Genomic DNA, 18,253 nt, shown 5'->3' with positions numbered 1-18,253 from the left:
TGACCAAAATATCACCTACTGCATATCGCAATGTGTTTGTCATAACTAGAATTGCAGATAAATGGTTTACCATCAGGTCCGCACAAGTTTATGGTAAACGAGACGGTGGCGCACAAGTTTAACCAACACTGCCCCACTGTGGCAGGAACATTGCTTTACACTGCCTCTACAGAATAGAATAGAATAGAATAGAATAGAATAGAATAGAATAGAATAGAATAGAATGCCCTTTTGTCATTTTTCAGCAGGTATACAACAATATTGGAAGAGGTGCTCGGATTTGTGATTATTAAATAAATATGAACAATAAATAGTGTACAATATACATTATAGAACAGTGGTGTCAAACAAATTTTTATTTTGGGCCGCATTGTAGTGATAGTTTCTGTCAAAGGGCCGGAATGACTGTGAATTCAAATACATTTTGAGTGTGTTGATCACACATTTACCAAGATTTGATATCAGAAGCCGGCAAAAACTGTTCAAGAGATTTGGAGACTAAGAAAATGTTTGTTTTTCTTCCACTTTCTTTTTTCTTCCAATTTTTAAAAGTTAAAGACGACTTGCAATTTTAGTTTTGATCAACATTGTGTGTTTACCAAATAATTCCATCTCTATGTCTTCATAATGTCTGTGTTTTAAATAATAAACGACCATTTAGGACTTTAGTAAGACAATGTTGAAGATAGGGAATTCCAAGGTGTTTCCAAACTTTTGACTGGTAGTGTATATGTACACGTATAAAGCGATGCTACTTTACATCGGTTGGGTTATTATCCCATTGTGTTAAAAGAAAACTCGCTGAGTGGCAACTTTGACATCGTTTTCAGGTATCGCTTTTGTTGTGAAAGACAAAACGGCTCACTTCCGGTAACTTTACCTGTCTGCGTCGAGTTTGACGCATCTTAGAAAAAGTCCCGGCCGGCGCGCCGCACGCCACCGCCCCTGCAGCTCCAGCTGTTCCCACCGCTGCGGACCGGCCGTCAGCCCGCTGCCGAGCTCTCCCGCGGTTCCGATGCAGCAGCGACCATGACAGGCATCGCCGCTGCTTCTTTCTTCTCCAACGCTTGCAGGTTCGGCAGCTGCGGACTCCACTTCGATTCCCTGTCCGAGCTCATCTTGCACATCGAGGATAACCACATCGGTGAGAGCCCGACGGCCGAGCTTCGCGGTTAGCATTAGCGGCTAGGCTAACAAGCTAATCGGCGGCTTCCTGCTCCTTGACAACCCTGTTGCTAGGTGTGGTGGGAGTCGCTCTTCGCCTGCTATTATTGTACTTCCTGTCCATCACGCCGCGACATAAATTCAGTGTTTGTGCGCTTGGGATCACGTTGTTATACGTCGTCGACTTTTTGACTGCAACAGGAAGAAGAGTTGTTGACGTTTTGTCATCTCGCTCGTGCAGCATTTATTGCAGCGAAAGGCCCTGCGCGCACAACTTCGACCGGAAATGCGGTTGACTCGCACACAACCTCAAACAACTCTAAAACTTGTGAATTTCATAAAAGTTTTTATCTTTTGACATGAGGGAACGCCTTCAAAAATTGCTTGTTTACCATCGTTAACATTATTGGGGTTTTGGGGAATACTGTATTTCAAATTCTGAGAAGTTTGACTTTATAAATGTTTGAGCACAAACCGTTCATTTCATCAAGGATTAAATGAACTGATTTAAGTACCACTATTCCATTAATTTTTTATACAGCGCCGGTATAGAACATTGCTCAAATAGTGGCTTATTTCTGTGTTTTTTTTAAATGATTGCTATTGTTTTAATAAGTTATTATTTTATAAGTTATTCGCGTTTTTTATAATTAAATTCAATTGTTTTCGCCATTGTTGAATAATTACTAACCTTTTGAAATCCCCTGATAATTCCCCTGATAATCGTGATCAGGGGTGTCAAAGCATGAGATTAATTGTGATCAATAAAAAAAATCAATCTCATATATATATATATATATATATATATATATATATATATATATATATATATATATATATATATATTACCCTTATGATTTCTGTATGTTGATTATACATCTAGCTTCTTGTGCTTGAGTCAGGTTGAGTTTTTTTCTCAATTGTTTTCGCGGGACGGTGGAGACTAAAAAGATTTCATATTCAAATTGTATACCTTAATTCATTACCCTCTCTTGCTCGCTCCCTCTCTCTTTTCTAAAATTATATTGGTGCCATAGTATTGGAACATTTTCCAACTTTGCGTACAAATGTACACTATCAGCATCAGTCTGTGTTGGTGTATCTTATATTCAGCTACCTTTTACAGGGGACAAGGTCACCTTTACAATACTCTAATAAAACAATGAAAACAGGAATCCCATTACAACAACGTTAAATAAAGAGGGGGGTGGGGGGGTTGATAGGCTTTTGGCGCGTCCAGATTTAAAACATAGCTTAAGGCGAGACTTAAAATTGTGTGGCGGGTCAATATTGTCAGGTGATGGTGGAACTGAAATGAGGAGCTGCACAGCTGAAAGCTCTGTTTTGAAATATTTTATTACAAACTCTGCATATACTCAGTATGGCTTTTTCAAGTCTAGCTTTTAAATATTGATATCAGGCAAATATCAAACCTGGTGAGCTTGTTGCTGCATCTGCAACGAGTTTGATCGTGTAATAATGAGTTGCATGTCCTCGACTTTTATTTTAACTAGAACCTTGTCATTTAATGTCATAAAATGTTGCTGTTGCTGTTGACCCAATGGCATTCAATAGACCGTTTTGGTTTTGTTGCTCACTCGTGCGTGTTGAATTCCTCCTGGCATTCATGTTTGTTATATAAACTAGCTGCATCATCAAAACGGCACTTAATATTTATTCAATGTTCTCCATGGATGCGATGCTTTTAACATGAGGCTTTGATAGTTAAGAGCAAATGTCTTTTAGCTTGAAGTAATCCCAAAAGTAAATTCCCTTGCTCACTTTTTAGCATACTTAGCTCCTGCATCTGTTCCCTCGGTGTAATATTTCAGTCTCGTTATTGAAGCTGACAAGGGCCCAGCTGCCTCTGTTGTTCTTGTTTGTTGCTTGAATGGCTTTAATATCCTCTCCCCTCTCATTGTGTGTAGTGCGTGTGTCTAAGGTGTTAGTCGCAAGGGAGGGGGGGAAATCCCCTAAAATGACTTATTGGGGAATAATGAGGCAATTAGTGTACTCTGTGTGGAAAAACTTTATGCCCCCCTAATCCCTCACCCCACCCCCATTGTGTGCCCACTCGTAGAAGTGCGAAATCTTGCACGCTGTGCCAAGTGCCTGCGAAGCGTAATTACAGACAGAGTGCCTGAATTGGCCGCTCTTCCTCGTCATCTGGTGGCCTGCTGCATGAAGCACATTCTCCTTTATAATTAGGCGCCTGCAAAACAAGCAACAACATCCTCCACTCGGAGCAACAGGCTGCCCGGTGTGGCTGACAGACGATAGATGGCGCTACCCAGCTGTACTTGGTGCAACAGGGGACCAGATGAATATGTGCCCTGCACTCCCATTAGGTGGCTTGAACTACAGTTCCGATACTTTTGTTCATTTAGTGTACTGGTAGTAAGCTTGGAAGTCTTCAAAAGAGTATTGTGGCCTCACCGAAAAGGAGAATGATTTTACTGGCTTAAAGTTCCACTTTAGTTCCATTTTATTGGCATAGTGCCAAATCACACGTGACGTTATCTAAAGCTTTTTTTTTTTTTTTTTTAAATACATGGAGCAGGGCAAAGACCACATGCCTCACTTAAAGTACCAGTGAAAATTGTGTCATTATCAAGAAACTTTAGAATTATTTGGTAAACAAAAATGTTAATATAAAGAGAATAATGTTGCTAATTTAGATTATTCAAAGTCGGAATCTTCTGCCCAAATAACAGTTTTGTACATATTTTTACTTTTTAAAGTCAACATTTTGATGTTGATGATGCTTCATGACCTGAAATGACTTTCAGTTCACAGATGTGCATTTTCAAAAGGTAATAGCTTGAATTTGTCAGCCTCCTAAGTTTGACATCTTCTGAAATTGAAGGTGTTTCCACATTAAGTTTTATTTAAAAAAAAAAAAATACAGGACTTGGACAATATCCTTGTAATATAGAGAAAAAATATGAAAAAGTTCATTTTTGTTTCAGGATCAAAAATGTATTTTGTACTTCCACTGCAATTTTACAAGAATAATCTTGTTTTTGTTAAGGAAATGTTGAATAGTCATATTACAAAAACTATGTTCTCTTAATAAAAATGTTATAAATAAAAAAAAAAAACATGTAAATTTACTAAAACATTTTCAAGGATGTTATAATGTCCCATGAATAAATGTCAATTTTATGGAGAAAAAAAAAAAAAAAAAAAAATATATATATATATATATATATATATATATATATATATATATATATATATATATATATATATATATATATATTATTAATTTTTTTTAAGAATTAGTCATAATATTGCTGTACCAAAAAAAAAAAAAAAATCATTGTCTATGAGAAAAGTAATAACGTATCATAACGATACCAAGTATTGGTATCTGTCCAAAAACAGTTGGGTTAAAATAACTCAATAACTCAAAAAAAGTGGTATTTTCCATTTTGTTGTTTGTTTCTTATGGGGTAAAAAAAAAAAAAAAGAAGGTCGTTGGGTAAAAAAAAAAAAAAAAGGTCGTTGTGTAAAAAAACTATGCAGAAAGGTGGGTTAAATGGACCCAAATATTGTGTTGGTCCTTTTTCAACCCACGCTTGGGTTATTTTTTGAAAATTACAAATTAGAAAGATTAAAAAAATTACATTAACTTCATGAAATTTTAAAGACAGTTGCAGTATTTAAATAGATAGGTCTTTTAAAAAATTATATTGTTTATTGGGGGTATTTTGTGTTTCAAAAGTATTAGTATATCAGTACTGGTATCGGAATCGCTGACCATCTAGAGGTTGAATAGTCATTCTGGTATCAGATGAAAAGTGTTATAGAACATCCCTAGATTTAATAAGATGCATTTGTAATTTTGTGAAAAATGTTAAACAATTATATCTTTCCTGTAATGCTAAAACAGTCATCCCTCAACATATTTGCTCGCCTTATAAAATTAAAATGTCAAATTTGGGTTTTCTCATGGCATGCCTAAATCAATAGCATAGTTGGTATATGGTGAGACTGAAAGCTGTAACATCTGCAAAGGGGCAGATCCAAGATCACTAATGGGTTCTAACTTCGTCAACATATTCAGCCACAATGAAAGAGCGGGTACTAACAACGACCAGAAGAAAAGCTGCTTGAGAGGAAAGATTTCAGCGTGGAGCCTAAATCAAGTTATTAAGCTTGAAAGATGTCCTTAGTGGTCTAGTGGTTATGTGTTGAGGGAAGAACCTCACTCAAATGTTTGCTTTGTTGCTAAGAAACCAGACCTAAGTTGACTCCAAGCACACAATGAGTGTTATTAAGACCTGTCCGCGTGCGTGCGTGTGTGTGTGCGCGTGCGTGCGTGTGTGTGTGTGTGTGTGTGTGTGTGTGTGTGTGTGTTGCTGGGGCCCAGCGTCATGATGGCCTACAGTGGCCAAAGCTAGCCAACAATCAGTCTGCTTGTTGCCAACCCTCAGTGGAGGCTCATTTAGAAGATTTTGCTTGACATCCTCTGCCCCGCACACGGAAGTAATAAATTCAAAAAAAGCACTAACTAGTTCCCTGATCCGTGCACCTGGCTGGCCTAATTAGCTTTCCCCACCCCCCCAAGACCACCGTTCCTTTTCATGTGCAATGACTGAGACAGAAAGCTAAACCTAGCTCAGATTAATAACATTCAACAATGGTATGTTTGCGAGTTAACTGCTGGTCCAATTTGAATATACTGTCCTTAACCATATGTGCGCTGTAATGCTATTGGTTTTACATTATGAGGACTACATTTAGTACAAGCAGACTGCCAGTTTTTTCTGTTTTTTTTAAACATCATTCTATTTTACATGATGTAATACTATACAGTATACAGTATTAGTTTTTCAAAGTAAAAGCAGACTTTTGCAAATGCCTTATTTTTCATTAAACACAAAACAATCAGTCCGCTTTAGTGACGACAGGAATCAGAAAATAAAAAATGTTAAAAGGCTGAAATCAGAATAATAGCTAAAATAATTCTCTGTTTATTTAATAATTAACCTCACTTTTCTAAACACAGTATCCTGATAAATATTGTGCTTGTAGAATATAAATTAGAAGCAAAAGGTAATAACCAATGAAGGCTGAGTTTGCTAACATCACATGACCAACTTTAGAAAAATGTGGTGATGTCCTCTTTCTTAGCACTTGTACTATGGACTTATGAAGCTTGTATGATGTTCAACAACGGCTGTAGTGCCCAAAAAATACCACTTACTGAGTTACTTGTCTTCTGAGGTGAGCAGAGTAAGAATTTCACAGTGTGGTATTGTGCCGTACATGTGACAATAATTCTCTACAATTTAGATTCTGACAATGCCTTCATTCGCTAATTAAAAATTATAGTTCTTAAAGCGGTACTCTAAAGAGGAGTGGCTTGGGGCAAAGCTACTTGTCATTTGGTGTAACATGCAGCATATAAAAATGTTTATGTTGAAAAAATTTGGGGACGGATCGTTTGAACCGCTTTCCGTGTGTCGAGTAAGCCACGAAACATCTGACACATGGAGCACAACTACGCGCTTTCATTTCCTTCTTGAGGCCACATTATAACGAATCGCCTGCGCCACCGCCCCTGCTAGTGTCCCCCGCTGATCACAGTCGCTATAAACATGGCGGCACGGCACTTGGCCCTAAACCGCGTTGCATCTGGCCTTGAGGCTGGATGGGGAGAGCCAGACGACGGTAGAAAACGAGAGGCGGGGGAAGGGGTCGTAGGTCATAGAGGGCGTTGTTAGCAGGCGGCAGGCGTCACTTCCTCTCTTGTCTGAGAAAGGTTTGTTGCTCGCCGCTTGAGTTCTGTTGTCAGCGGGGCACCGATGAGAGCATGTTCATCAAACTAAGGATGGGCATTTGAAAGTATGCATGTTCTAATTAGAATATAAGTTTGGAAGGTGCCTTATTGAGTGCTCCTCGGAGAAATTTTGTCTCCGTGGAGGTCTGCGTGGATATTGCTCAACTTCCCATGATGTGTTGTTATTCCTCTTTTGACTACACATTAGAGTCCTGCATTTCGGTTTAACTAGGCAGGTATACGTTTGGCTTTCACTTGTTTGTGGGTACAGGGGTTTTTGGGGATGGGCGTAGGATGTTTTGAGGTTTCGAACGGCATATTATAAAATATCTTGAAGAAGGGGTTATGTTCTCACCATATGATTTGATTTGATTGATCAATACTAATAATGGCTTAGGGGTGGGTTTTTTCCAAATATTTACTGTAATTACGGCTTTGCTACTAATTTATCATAGATTAGTGAAAAATTGTGACGCATTTTAATTTGAAAAAATATTTGTACAGGTTACGCTGCTATAACAATGGGTCCAGACCTGCTGTTAATCTGTTAGTAATTATAGTGAATCATTTCTTTCATCTGCATTCCAAAAAATAAATAAACTAATAAACCCACACTTTTGTTCTCATCCAAGGTTTTTTTTTTTCTTTTCTCTTTATTTTAAACATTAGTTTTGTAATATTTGCGCTTAACTTTGGTCAGTTCATGTCCAGGGAAAGACTGGAAAATCTGGAAAACAGTATCGGCTTGTAGAGAAAATATCTTAAATAGCAACGGTCACTCAAATTGTAAAGTGCAATAGTCTTTTGAAATATTCATTTTTTTTAATCAATAAAACATAAATGTTTGCCCCTAATTACGAGGGATATTTTTTTTTCAGATGGTACTACTCAACTATGAGTAGTCACCAATACTGTACTGTTGATACACAAATTACCCCCTCACACAAAAAAGCAGACAGTTAATTTGGAAAAAATAAAGACCAACCTAATCCAATGTAGCATTTTTCTTAAAAACCCATGAAAATAATGGCAATTTTCATTTCTCTTAATTTGTCATTTCTAGTTTGTGACCATAAAACTGCCCCATGTGCAGCGACTAAGATAGCGGCTGATACTTGCACTCACTCATTCCAATACTTAAAATATACAGTACCTCAAAAACAAACTCATGAATAGTCTTTGTTCAAAGGTATACTTTAATTATTTAACAATTTCAGCAGTTACAAATTCTTACTATGTCTATCATGAATTTGCTAACTGAATTATTTTTCACGTTTAATTGGTACGTTTAGAACATTTTTCTGCCAGTAGTCATCTGAAAATGACATCACATGTGTGAAAGACTCAGGTAACCAATCACAGCTCACCTGTTTTCTGGCTTTGGTCATGTGACGTTTGCAAGCTGAGCCGTCATTCGTTATCTGAGCCTGATTACGTATGATGTCATTGTCAGTGGGAAGCAAGTAGCAAAATGTGTTTTTACAGACATTAACTGTACATTGGTCGCTCGTTTATCGCCAGGATTACAAAAGCCACGAGGTAGCCATCTTTATGTTTTTTATTTTACAATAAGTATACATGTTTTAAAGCTGTAAAAAACCTCAGATTACACATTATACAATATTATCAGATTGGAATTAACATTTTCTTACATTTGTCTTTCGTTTAAACACTCCTGACGTTCAAACCTTTGTAGATTGGACACACAAAAAGTATTATTAATATTAGTAACGCACGTGTATTTCACAAATCAACCATTTTGACCACGATTCACCTTCTATGTTTCCAGTCACCCGAGCTTATCAAAGGACCTCCGTAACTAGATATTCTGACTAAACATCTCTCCATACCATGCCTGCTAATTTTTGCCCACCAAGGTAGACCACCGGTGTAGTTTGTTTAAAGGGGTTCCCATCGCTACTTGAGGCGCCTTCCTCCTGGTCCCCCCGGTCCTGGCCTGAGCGTTGGTGGGCCCCAAAAGAATAGCAGAGGCTTGTAGGGAATTGCCCCCCGGAGACCATCCATCTCCGTAGTCTCCACGTGAGGTGTGCGAGATTTACAGCGTGTGGCAACAGATTGATGCGCTGCTGTTTGAGCGGGCTGCCATTCCACTCGCGGAGGCTCATTAGTGAACTTCTGCTGGGCTTACACATACCACCGTACAACGCTCACAACAACATGACTTTGTGTGCCGCCTCTGGCATTTGGCGCTTGTCACCATCTTTCCTACACTGTTTCCATGACTTTGGATGGAAGAAGGAGAGTAGTGGGGCTGTCCCTCTCACCAGATCCACCGCTAATGAAACACATGCGTTTGTTATGGAGTGTCCTTGAGGGTGTCAAGCTGTTCTCAGAACCTTACTTGCCTGTATCATAAAAAGTGTCGTATGATATTCTATGGCAGTGGTCTGCAACCCAAAATTGTTGAAAGAGCCCCTATGAACCAAAATGTGGTTTTGTATTTTCAAATATAAACTGACAAAATGTGAATTCTCTATATAAAAGCCAATTTGTGGTTTTGTTTGTCAAAAATGTGCCTTTGACGAAATTGTGTTCTTACCCGTTTAATGTGACTTCTGTTTTCTGACATCACTGGACAGCTTTTCAACATCAGGCATATTAGATGTTTTTGTTGACAACATCTCAGTAAACATGCAGACAATCCTTGTCGTGGTATCCAGACACGGGTGGATGTAATCCATCTTCCGAACCGCTTTCCCTCGCAAAATATTATTACTTAACTGTCAGATCTTTTTCTGAAACTCTTGGGGATTTTGACCACTGGACTGGTTATTTGGATTATATTGACCACCACCAGGGGGCTCCGGTAAGCGAGCACATCAGTCTTCAAGTTGAACTCAAAATGTCTTTTGCCTCAGTGGTGCACAAGTCCTTGAATATTGTAAGGTGTCATCAAATATCATGGCTCATGTATCGTGTAGTATCTGAAAAATAACAAAATAACAAGTCTTGAACCCAATAACTAACATAGCCGCTTCCCGAACATTATTATGTAAACACACTGTATTTAAACTACATTAGCAGTTAGCAATTACTAACAACAACTGCTAATTGTAAGTGCAACGTCAACACTAAACGAACATATAAACAGTATAAACACCCATTGCTTACTTAACACGGGCAGTAACGTGAATTATCTACATAAATGATAATAAACTGAAATATGCACATACACTGTCATTCACTAAGTCACCGCAACGACTAAATGAAAATCCATGTAGTAGAGGTTGATTTTTTTTAAATAACTTTTTGACTGGTCTGACTTAAAAGGAAGAAATATTAAAAAAAAAAAAATAATAATAATAATAATAATAATAATAGTAATAATAATAATAGCAACGTAAACCTGCAATAAAAACATGGTTATAAATAAAACATGACAATAGAGTGAAGCTGCCATAACATATCCAAAAACTAAGTTGGGGAACACTGTAATGACAGAAAACTTATAAAGGATTTGGTTTGTGGTATATTTTTTCCACTTCCATGTACAGTATATGCATATAAATTACATTTGGCACACTGTATGAGTATGAGTTTTATGGTATCGATATTGATAACCAGAAGTGAAACGTCTTGTTTACTGAAGCCGTACCTCTCACTGTGTGGCTGTCTCACCCCCTTCCTTCTTGACCGCTTATTTCCACGAGTGAATCAGAGCGAACAAAGTGTCCCTCAATTGGTCATTACCTGCTGCTAACTGCTATGTGAAAGCTTTGAATTATTTACCACTAACCTTGACTTTCCATCTGTATGATCCCAAACACTCATTTTTTGCCACTTTGGCGTTTTCTACATTAAAACATTGTAACTAATAAACAAAATGTTGCTATTTACTTGGCCGACCTGCTGCAAAATCCTCCCTCCCCCACTCAGTACCCAAAAAGAGACTAAAAGAAGTATACGAATGTTTTCTCAAAGCAACCAGTGTGGCCGTTTGCTGACATATGCATTAGGCCTTAATGTATTTGGCATCACGCACAAAGTGGTGGCGCAAGCAGCACGGGCTGGAAGATCCCGTGAATGGCGGGTGGATGGAAAGCAGCCACATGGGGGTAGCAGTCTTTCACAGCTCAGTCAGCGGCAGACAGACAAGGAGGCGGAGCTCCACAGCCAGCTAAGTTTTATGGGCCATCTCTCTTCTCCCACATGGGCGCTGCTGTGAGGAACGTTTGAAGTCGGGCCTGCTTCACCTCGGGGTGTGGAGATTGGCTATTGTTGTACATTTAGCACCGCTAAACAAGATGGATGTCTGGCTCCCAGCTCAGTGTGTGTTTACCATAGTCATGAATGAGTCATAGTCATGACTGTATATGTGGATGTGAGCTTTGCAAAAAGTACAGTATTTGAGATTATGATAGGAACACTTATTTTTTAACAACGACAAAAAGCATGTGATATGACAATGGCATTATGTTGGACAAACGCACAGTGGAATTGCCTTTTGATTCTATAATGTCTTGAAGCAAAAGTCAAAATTGACGTATTACTTGGCTGCAACCAGCAGGGGCACTGTTGATTCACTTGCTGTCTGGAGTAGCAGTTCTCAAATGGATGTTGGGGCACCCAGTGATATTTTGAAAGGACAGTCCACTAATATAGCCATTTTCAGTCGTAAAATGTCAGTATTTTGTCTATAATCAATTGTATAGCTAAATCATTTATCATGTACAACTAATATCTTTAAAAACACATTTTCGAGTAAGCTTGAAGCATGCTTAGCAACCACTCAAGTCTCATCTGTTTTCACCTGCACTTTTTGACAAGTAACAAAATGTGTTAATTTTACATGAAAGATAATTTAGTCATCAAATGAATTATAAACAAACAACTTTGTAAGTGGGGTATCCCTTTAACCCGCAGGCTGAAATAAAGTTTGAGTATATTTGTTTTGTTTTTACTTCTGAGTAAAAAAAAAAAAAAATGTCTTATTAAATATGAATGTGGAATAGTCAGGGGATTAATTCACTGTTTCAAATCTGCAACACCCTCCTGGAGAGGGTAGCAGGGTTTCTGAAGGTATTACCTGATCAAATTTAATGCTTTTAAATGCTGTGCCAGGAACAGTACATTTTTCTTTTCAAATTAAAAGTAAATTAAGTTGAACATGAAACATTTTTTTCCTGCATAATGTTATCGTGACTCCATTGGAAAACTTAGTATTTCCTTTTTCCTTTCCCTTTTTTAAGTGTTATTCGGATTTTCATTGTCATTTTTGTTGCAATATTTTGCAAGAAAAGCCAGGGGAAAAAACAATGTAATCTCGAAAATTGATAGATAAAATAGGCCCATCACAAATGATTTCTGCTTTTGTGTCATTGACTGAAGAAGGCTCGACCATATCTCTTTGTGGTCCCCAGATACGGACCCGCGTCTTCTGGAGAAGCAGGAGCAGCAGCAACCCACCTATGTCGCCCTCAGTTACATTAACAGGTAAACAAAAACTCTGAGCGACGAGCTCAGTAGACCGACCACTTCACTGTGTTTCAACAAACGCTGGATGTGCGTCACTGTGTGCCCTATCAAAGCGCATTTTACACGTCATCTGGGGGATCGTTTAGAGGAGTTGAATCGGGATTTGGGAGCTGGTTTTGTTTTTACAACAGCGAGTCAACTTTGATATGGTGACCGAGTGGCACATTATACAGAATTGGCTGCCGACGACTCCCGGCCTGCATGCAAGCACGTTTATGTGGTTGTCACTTAATTTGTTAATGCCACTTTTTGCTTGGACGTTTTCATTTTTATGATGTGCATTTAAACCAACTCTCCATAAACCTCTTGTACGGGACTAGACCTAGTGGTGTTTTTTTTTTTTTTTTTTGCATTTCAGCAATTACCAGTATCTTCAAACACATATATCAGAAACAGATTTCTGAATTCTCTTCACAATATCCCGAACCATAGTTCAAGCACGAGACGTGTATTGATGCTCTTTTTTCCTGCAGGTTCATGACGGAAGCAGCAAGGCGAGAGCACGAGGCACTGAAGAAAAAGATGCAGCCCAAATTGTCGCTGTCTTTAACTGGAAGTTTGTGTCGCAACAGCGTGTCGGCGCCGCCTCGGCACGCCAGCGGCAACCTCACGCCTCCGGTCACTCCGCCCATCACCCCCTCCTCGTCCTTTCGCAGCAGCACTCCCACTGGTAAGTTTCCGCTATTCATGTCAATTTGTTTTCCATAGCCGCTTGTCCTCGCTTGGGTCGCAGGCTTGCTGGTGCCAGCCAATCGCAGGGCACACAGGGACGTACAACCAATATGCTTCTATATACCGATTCTTTCAATATGCCATGCTGCCGTCCCTTCTAAATGCTTGCAAATGGAGATTGAGAGTACACCCTACAGGTGTCGAATTTAGCCCATGGCAGGCTCATTTACTGCCATTCAAAATTGGGAATATTGTCAATTTTGGACATATTGAAAACCCGATGTTTTATGATGCATTTCCCCAGATTTAATCCTTTCGACGGCAACTCGCAAATGGGTTGCAATAGAAATGTTTGTGTTGGTGCCAAAAAAAACATTTATGACATTTGCAAGCCTTTCAATGACTTCGATGATTGGCTTAGCCTGGACTTCCATAATGCAAGTCTTCAAAAGTCAAAATACTCTAATTATGACATAATAAATATTCCATTTCAATTTCATAAATACACACCATAGTTACTATTGCTATTATTACATTTTTTTACATGTTTACATTTTTCAAAAAATGTTTAAGTATGGATAGGGCTGATGCCACTGAACATTTTGAGGTGTTGAAAGAAAATATATATTATGACCCTTTCAAAGTCAGCTCAAGTTGGGGGATAAGGCAAGGCTACTGGAAAATCCCCGGACACCCAAAGACCACTTAAGTTTGCCTAAAGGTCTGCTAGCTTAATGCTAACACAATGGGAAACACCATAGACAAGCTAACCAATAGCATCAGTGTCACGGTGGTACAGAATAACCCTTGAAGCAGTGGATATTTGAACACAAGCAGTGCAACAAAGCAAGAAGACCAGGAGTGCCCAAACCTTTTTGCCTCGAGATCTACTTTTCCAGCAGCCAAGCTCAGCACCACTAAAATAAAGTAACCGCTCCTCTTTTGTAGTGATATCGCTAAATAAAGAGTAAAATGACTCAGGCAGGATAGACACATTTACCAGGCAGTCACTGTTAGGGAGAATGCACTGCCTACCAAACTTCTGTATCATAGTCAAGCAGCCAAATGTTGTGAGGCCGGTCATTGCTTCAAAATAAACTAACAAGTATGACACAAATGGCCTTGGTATGCTTTTATTTTGAAGTTCCTTCCGCAAACATGGGTCGTGACACCAGTCAAATTGATAATCTTTGCCTCCCACAGCAGCTCGCAGTATAAACAACAGTGTTTATTTTTGATTGACTGTTTTTGTTTTGTTTTGTTTTTTTTGGGTGGGGGGGGGGGGGGGACTGTTTTTTCCCCACATAGTGCAAAGTCTGAGGGGCACAGTGGTTTATGAGTTAGCACATCTGCCTAACAGTTCTGCGGGTTGAATTTCGCCCGCTGCCTTTTCTGCGGGTACTCTGGCTTCATCCCACATTTAAAAAAAAAAAACACATCTGCAACACTAATTAGGAAAAATGGATAAATGGCAATTAAGTCAGAGAAAGTCCAGATTTCCTAGATCTCCACCATTGAGCACCGCTTCTTGCCATGCTTAGCGTAACCCATTCTTAATTTTCGATGGGACTTGACACACAGGCAGTGAGTGCGACGAAGAGGAGATGGACTTTGAGGAGTCCGACAGCGACGAGTCTTGGACCACGGAGAACGCCATCAGCTCCCAGTCCATCCTCAGCTCCATGTGCATGAACGGCGGCGATGAGAAACCCTTCGCTTGCCCCATCCCGGGCTGTAAGAAGAGATACAAGGTTGCTTCCACACTCTTATCAAATCAGATGTCCGGATAGTCACACAATCATATAATTTAGTACTCACCAAGCACAACTTTTATTATGTTTTCGTTCCAGAATGTGAACGGGATCAAGTATCACGCCAAGAACGGACACCGGGCGCAGATACGAGTGCGCAAACCCTTCAAGTGCCGCTGCGGCAAGAGCTACAAAACATCTCAGGGTCTTCGGCACCACACCATCAACTTCCACCCGCCCGTCACCGTCGACGTAATCCATCGCAAGATGCAGCAGTAGTGCCCGAGGCGGACGACTGGCGCCATCACCAGCAGATTTCATCATCTTCTGCTCACCGTTCACGATGACACTAGATTTTTAGGGGGCATGCTTTAAAATGGAGTATTATTCACTACTGGTTTTATTCCAAGCGTTCAACGGGAAAATAGGTCATCATTTTTTGTAATTTGCACATTGACTTTTTTTTTTTTCTTAAAGACCTATATGTCGATTGTTTAAATGAGACAGAAAGGGCAAAAATGTCTTTTGTCATTCAACATGTGCCAAACTGGGGTCCACACAGATGCCGATTTACACACGCTGACCACACTATTTACAATCCAATGAAAAGGGCTGCCTTTGTACAGATCATACTGCCCAGCTTTTAGAAAGCATTTTACCAATTTTTATCCAGACCTATTTATCGTCCAAATGGGTCTAATGTGAGCGCCAACGGGTGTCCGGCAATGTGCCCTGTGATTGGCTGGCAACTCGTCGAGGGTTTACCCCACCTCGCAGCTTGAAATGAGCTCGAGTGCTCTGAAAAATGGATAGCAAAAAATTTGGGAAGGATGTCCTGTCCCGAATAAAGCAATCCCAGTCCTTCCATTAAAATGATCATGTTTGTGGGGGGAGGAATCACAATTTTAGAAGACGAAGAAATCATTCCTAAATTGTGTTCGAATAAAAGTTTAAATGTTTAAAAGTTTTTATGAAAAAAAAAAAGGGGGGGGGGTGCCCCATTTTATTTTTTTTATTTTTTTTTACCTATATCTCCAGATTTTGAAGATATGCTGATAGTCCCGATTGGATACCTCACCAAAATAGTAAGGACAGCAAAAAATGGTTTCTAGATTTTTTTTTTTTTTGCGTATGCCTTTTATATGGCTATGAAGCAGTATTTTAAACCAAATAGCCGAAAACATTGAAATATTCCCCTACTGGCTGTTTTTACCATTGCAGTTTTCAGCTGTGTTGCAATGTTGCGTAGCGTAGTGTAAAACAAATTTTTCCCCTTATGACCATTACGTGTTCTTTTATAGCCCTTAAAATGAAAAAAATATACATTTTAAGAAAGTGTACATTTTACTTTACCCCTGTTTGCCATCGGCTGAAAATGATATAATCCTGTCTGATTTCTGATCACATGATCAGGATCTAGACGTTCTTGATTATGAAATTCTCAAAGAGTTAGATTTATTCATCCATTTATTTTACGACTTTATTCTGGGACATAGGCAGACTGAAGGCGACATCCCAGTGATGTGCACCCTGGACAGGTTGTCAGCCTTGACATTTTTATGAATATAGATTTTCCTCATTTATTCTTTTGTCTTGATTTTTTTTTTTCCTTTGGTCAGTGTGGCGTATATATATGCTGACCAACATTTAAGTTCACTTTAATTAGATTTGGGTGTTTTTTTGTAAGTATACATTAAGTTCGTTTTAAGAAGTTGTTTTTTTTAAGTGTTTTTTCACATTGCAAACACCCGAGTGCCCGTGGGTGAACTCAGGTGATATTTGTAAACATTTCAGCACCCCTTCTAACACGTGTTCTGCCAGTGTTTAAGCTCTCTTTGCTATCATTTAGCTTCATTGTCCCTATGCAGTTTTTGAAGCACTTTTGTTTTTTGGAACAGGTTGCCAACAAATGATCATTTTTGCCAACCTCACGTTCCCGGTGTCTGTAAATATTTACAGTAAAAGTGGCAGTCATTTGGGGGGGAATCGAGCACCAAATTTCCAGTGTTTCCAGTCTTGTGACGTTCGTGCTTGCCTTGAATTGTGAACCATTCCATAACGACAGTGGGGGCATCCATGAGCCCTCACTCAGCAGGGGTGGGAAACCTTTTTCCTCCAAAGGCCATACTCAATTTTCAACACAACAGAAAAATCACATGAGTCTTTGTGGGTGGGTGGGAGGTTTTTCCCAACTGTTCCAAAGATGTTTTGTAAGGCCCGCAAGAGGTAGGTTCCCCACCTCTGCTAAAAAGGGGGCCTTGTCTTTGTACTAGTTTCATACTGCTCCAGCATAGTTGTTATTGTTCAAAATGTTTTGGCATGGAACATCAGTCTAACGGCAAGTTGTCAGTATTGTACTGCCAAAAATTTTGAGTATACCTGTACAGTGAATGTATTAGAAGTAAAGTGCATTAAATTATATTTTCATATGTTCCTGGGGGTTGGGAGGGCACTATTGTGTAATGAGCGTAATACAAATGATATAGAAAATTGTTGATGTATTTCCTTGAAAGAGAAGCTTTTTAATAAAAGTGGTCCTGATGTTTCAAATCTTTATTAGTTCCATTAACAGATAAAACAAGTATATGGGGTAAAATAATCGCGTTAAACAGAAACTCAACAACATGCTTTGACGCACCAACTAAATATTCAAAGCCGATAGAAAAGAAACCCAGAGTGTCACACACAGTATCAAGCCAGTCACAATATCATTCATTGGCTTACTTATTCTAAAATAAATCTGACAAAAATCTGTATAATAATGTCTTATATATACGGCTTTCTTTAAAGCACGGGTGGGGAACCGGTTGTGATATTATGAGTATGTGTCGCATAAGACCTGTCTGGCCATAGCTTCCCCACCTCTATCTTAGATAACGTCAACAGTGTGAGGTTAAACATTTGGTTTTCAGGATTAACTGTAAAGTGGAAATGTTAATCAACAACATTTCCACAAAAAAGCCAGTAGGAAACTAAAACAATTCCGATTTACTGACAAGCGTCTATGAAAGAAATTAGTAGTACGGGATGGATGTTCATACCACCGTCGTCATGCGTGAAACGTGGCGACTAGTCGAATTCGAGAGGATGTCCGTCGAAGTGGGTGAGCACGTGATTCTCAAACACCTTCTGGTCGCAGTCCAGCGGAAACTGCTCGCTGCACATGGGGCAGATCTTCCAGTGGCTCTCAACATGCTCCTCAAACTTGGACTGGTCGTAGTTTGGTGGGAAGATGACCTCACACAGCGGGCATCGCTTCATGTCCATGCTGCACACAAACGCACGGAGGGAAGGGAAGCGTTACTTACGGCTTGTTTGTCAACAGTGCAAGTGGCAGAAGCACTAATGCTTTGTACCTAAGTAGAAATTCAGATTCATGCAA

General features: G+C 39.3%; 2 protein-coding genes across 6 annotated transcripts in view; one reads left to right on the top strand and one right to left on the bottom strand.

Moving 5' to 3' along the window:
• The first annotated feature begins 930 nt into the window (after positions 1–930).
• Positions 931–17,421, top strand: LOC148425447 (juxtaposed with another zinc finger protein 1-like). Its single transcript, XM_088410336.1, has 5 exons — positions 931–1,144; positions 12,334–12,406; positions 12,922–13,118; positions 14,702–14,871; positions 14,971–17,421. Exons 1-5 carry the CDS (start codon positions 1,030–1,032, stop codon positions 15,148–15,150), a joined length of 735 nt encoding a protein of 244 aa, XP_088266462.1. The 5' UTR covers positions 931–1,029; the 3' UTR covers positions 15,151–17,421.
• LOC148425446 (tax1-binding protein 1 homolog B-like) overlaps positions 17,410–18,253 on the bottom strand; it is a 16,166-nt gene continuing 15,322 nt past the window's right edge. For all 5 annotated transcript variants that reach the window (XM_088410331.1, XM_088410332.1, XM_088410334.1 and 2 more), the window contains one exon: positions 17,410–18,139. In XM_088410331.1, the coding sequence (XP_088266457.1) occupies positions 17,941–18,139 (199 nt within the window). In that variant the 3' untranslated portion in view covers positions 17,410–17,940. The remainder of the gene's footprint in view (positions 18,140–18,253) is intronic.

Source organism: Hippichthys cyanospilos, chromosome 3 (assembly GCF_059441005.1).
Source record: "Hippichthys cyanospilos isolate Australia breed blue-spotted pipefish chromosome 3, RoL_Hcya_1.0, whole genome shotgun sequence".
NCBI classification, from domain to species: Eukaryota; Metazoa; Chordata; class Actinopteri; order Syngnathiformes; family Syngnathidae; genus Hippichthys; species Hippichthys cyanospilos.
The sequence above is the reverse complement of the archived record's forward strand: the minus strand, read 5'-3'. Positions and strand labels throughout refer to the sequence as shown.

Coding starts and splice junctions, on each gene's coding strand:
- LOC148425447 (XM_088410336.1), top strand. CDS start 1,030: ATGACAGGCATCGCCGCTGCTTCTTTCTTCTCCAACGCTTGCAGGTTC. Junction 12,407..12,921: donor GCCCTCAGTTACATTAACAG/GTAAACAAAAAC, acceptor TTTTTCCTGCAG/GTTCATGACGGAAGCAGCAA. Junction 13,119..14,701: donor TCGCAGCAGCACTCCCACTG/GTAAGTTTCCGC, acceptor CTTGACACACAG/GCAGTGAGTGCGACGAAGAG.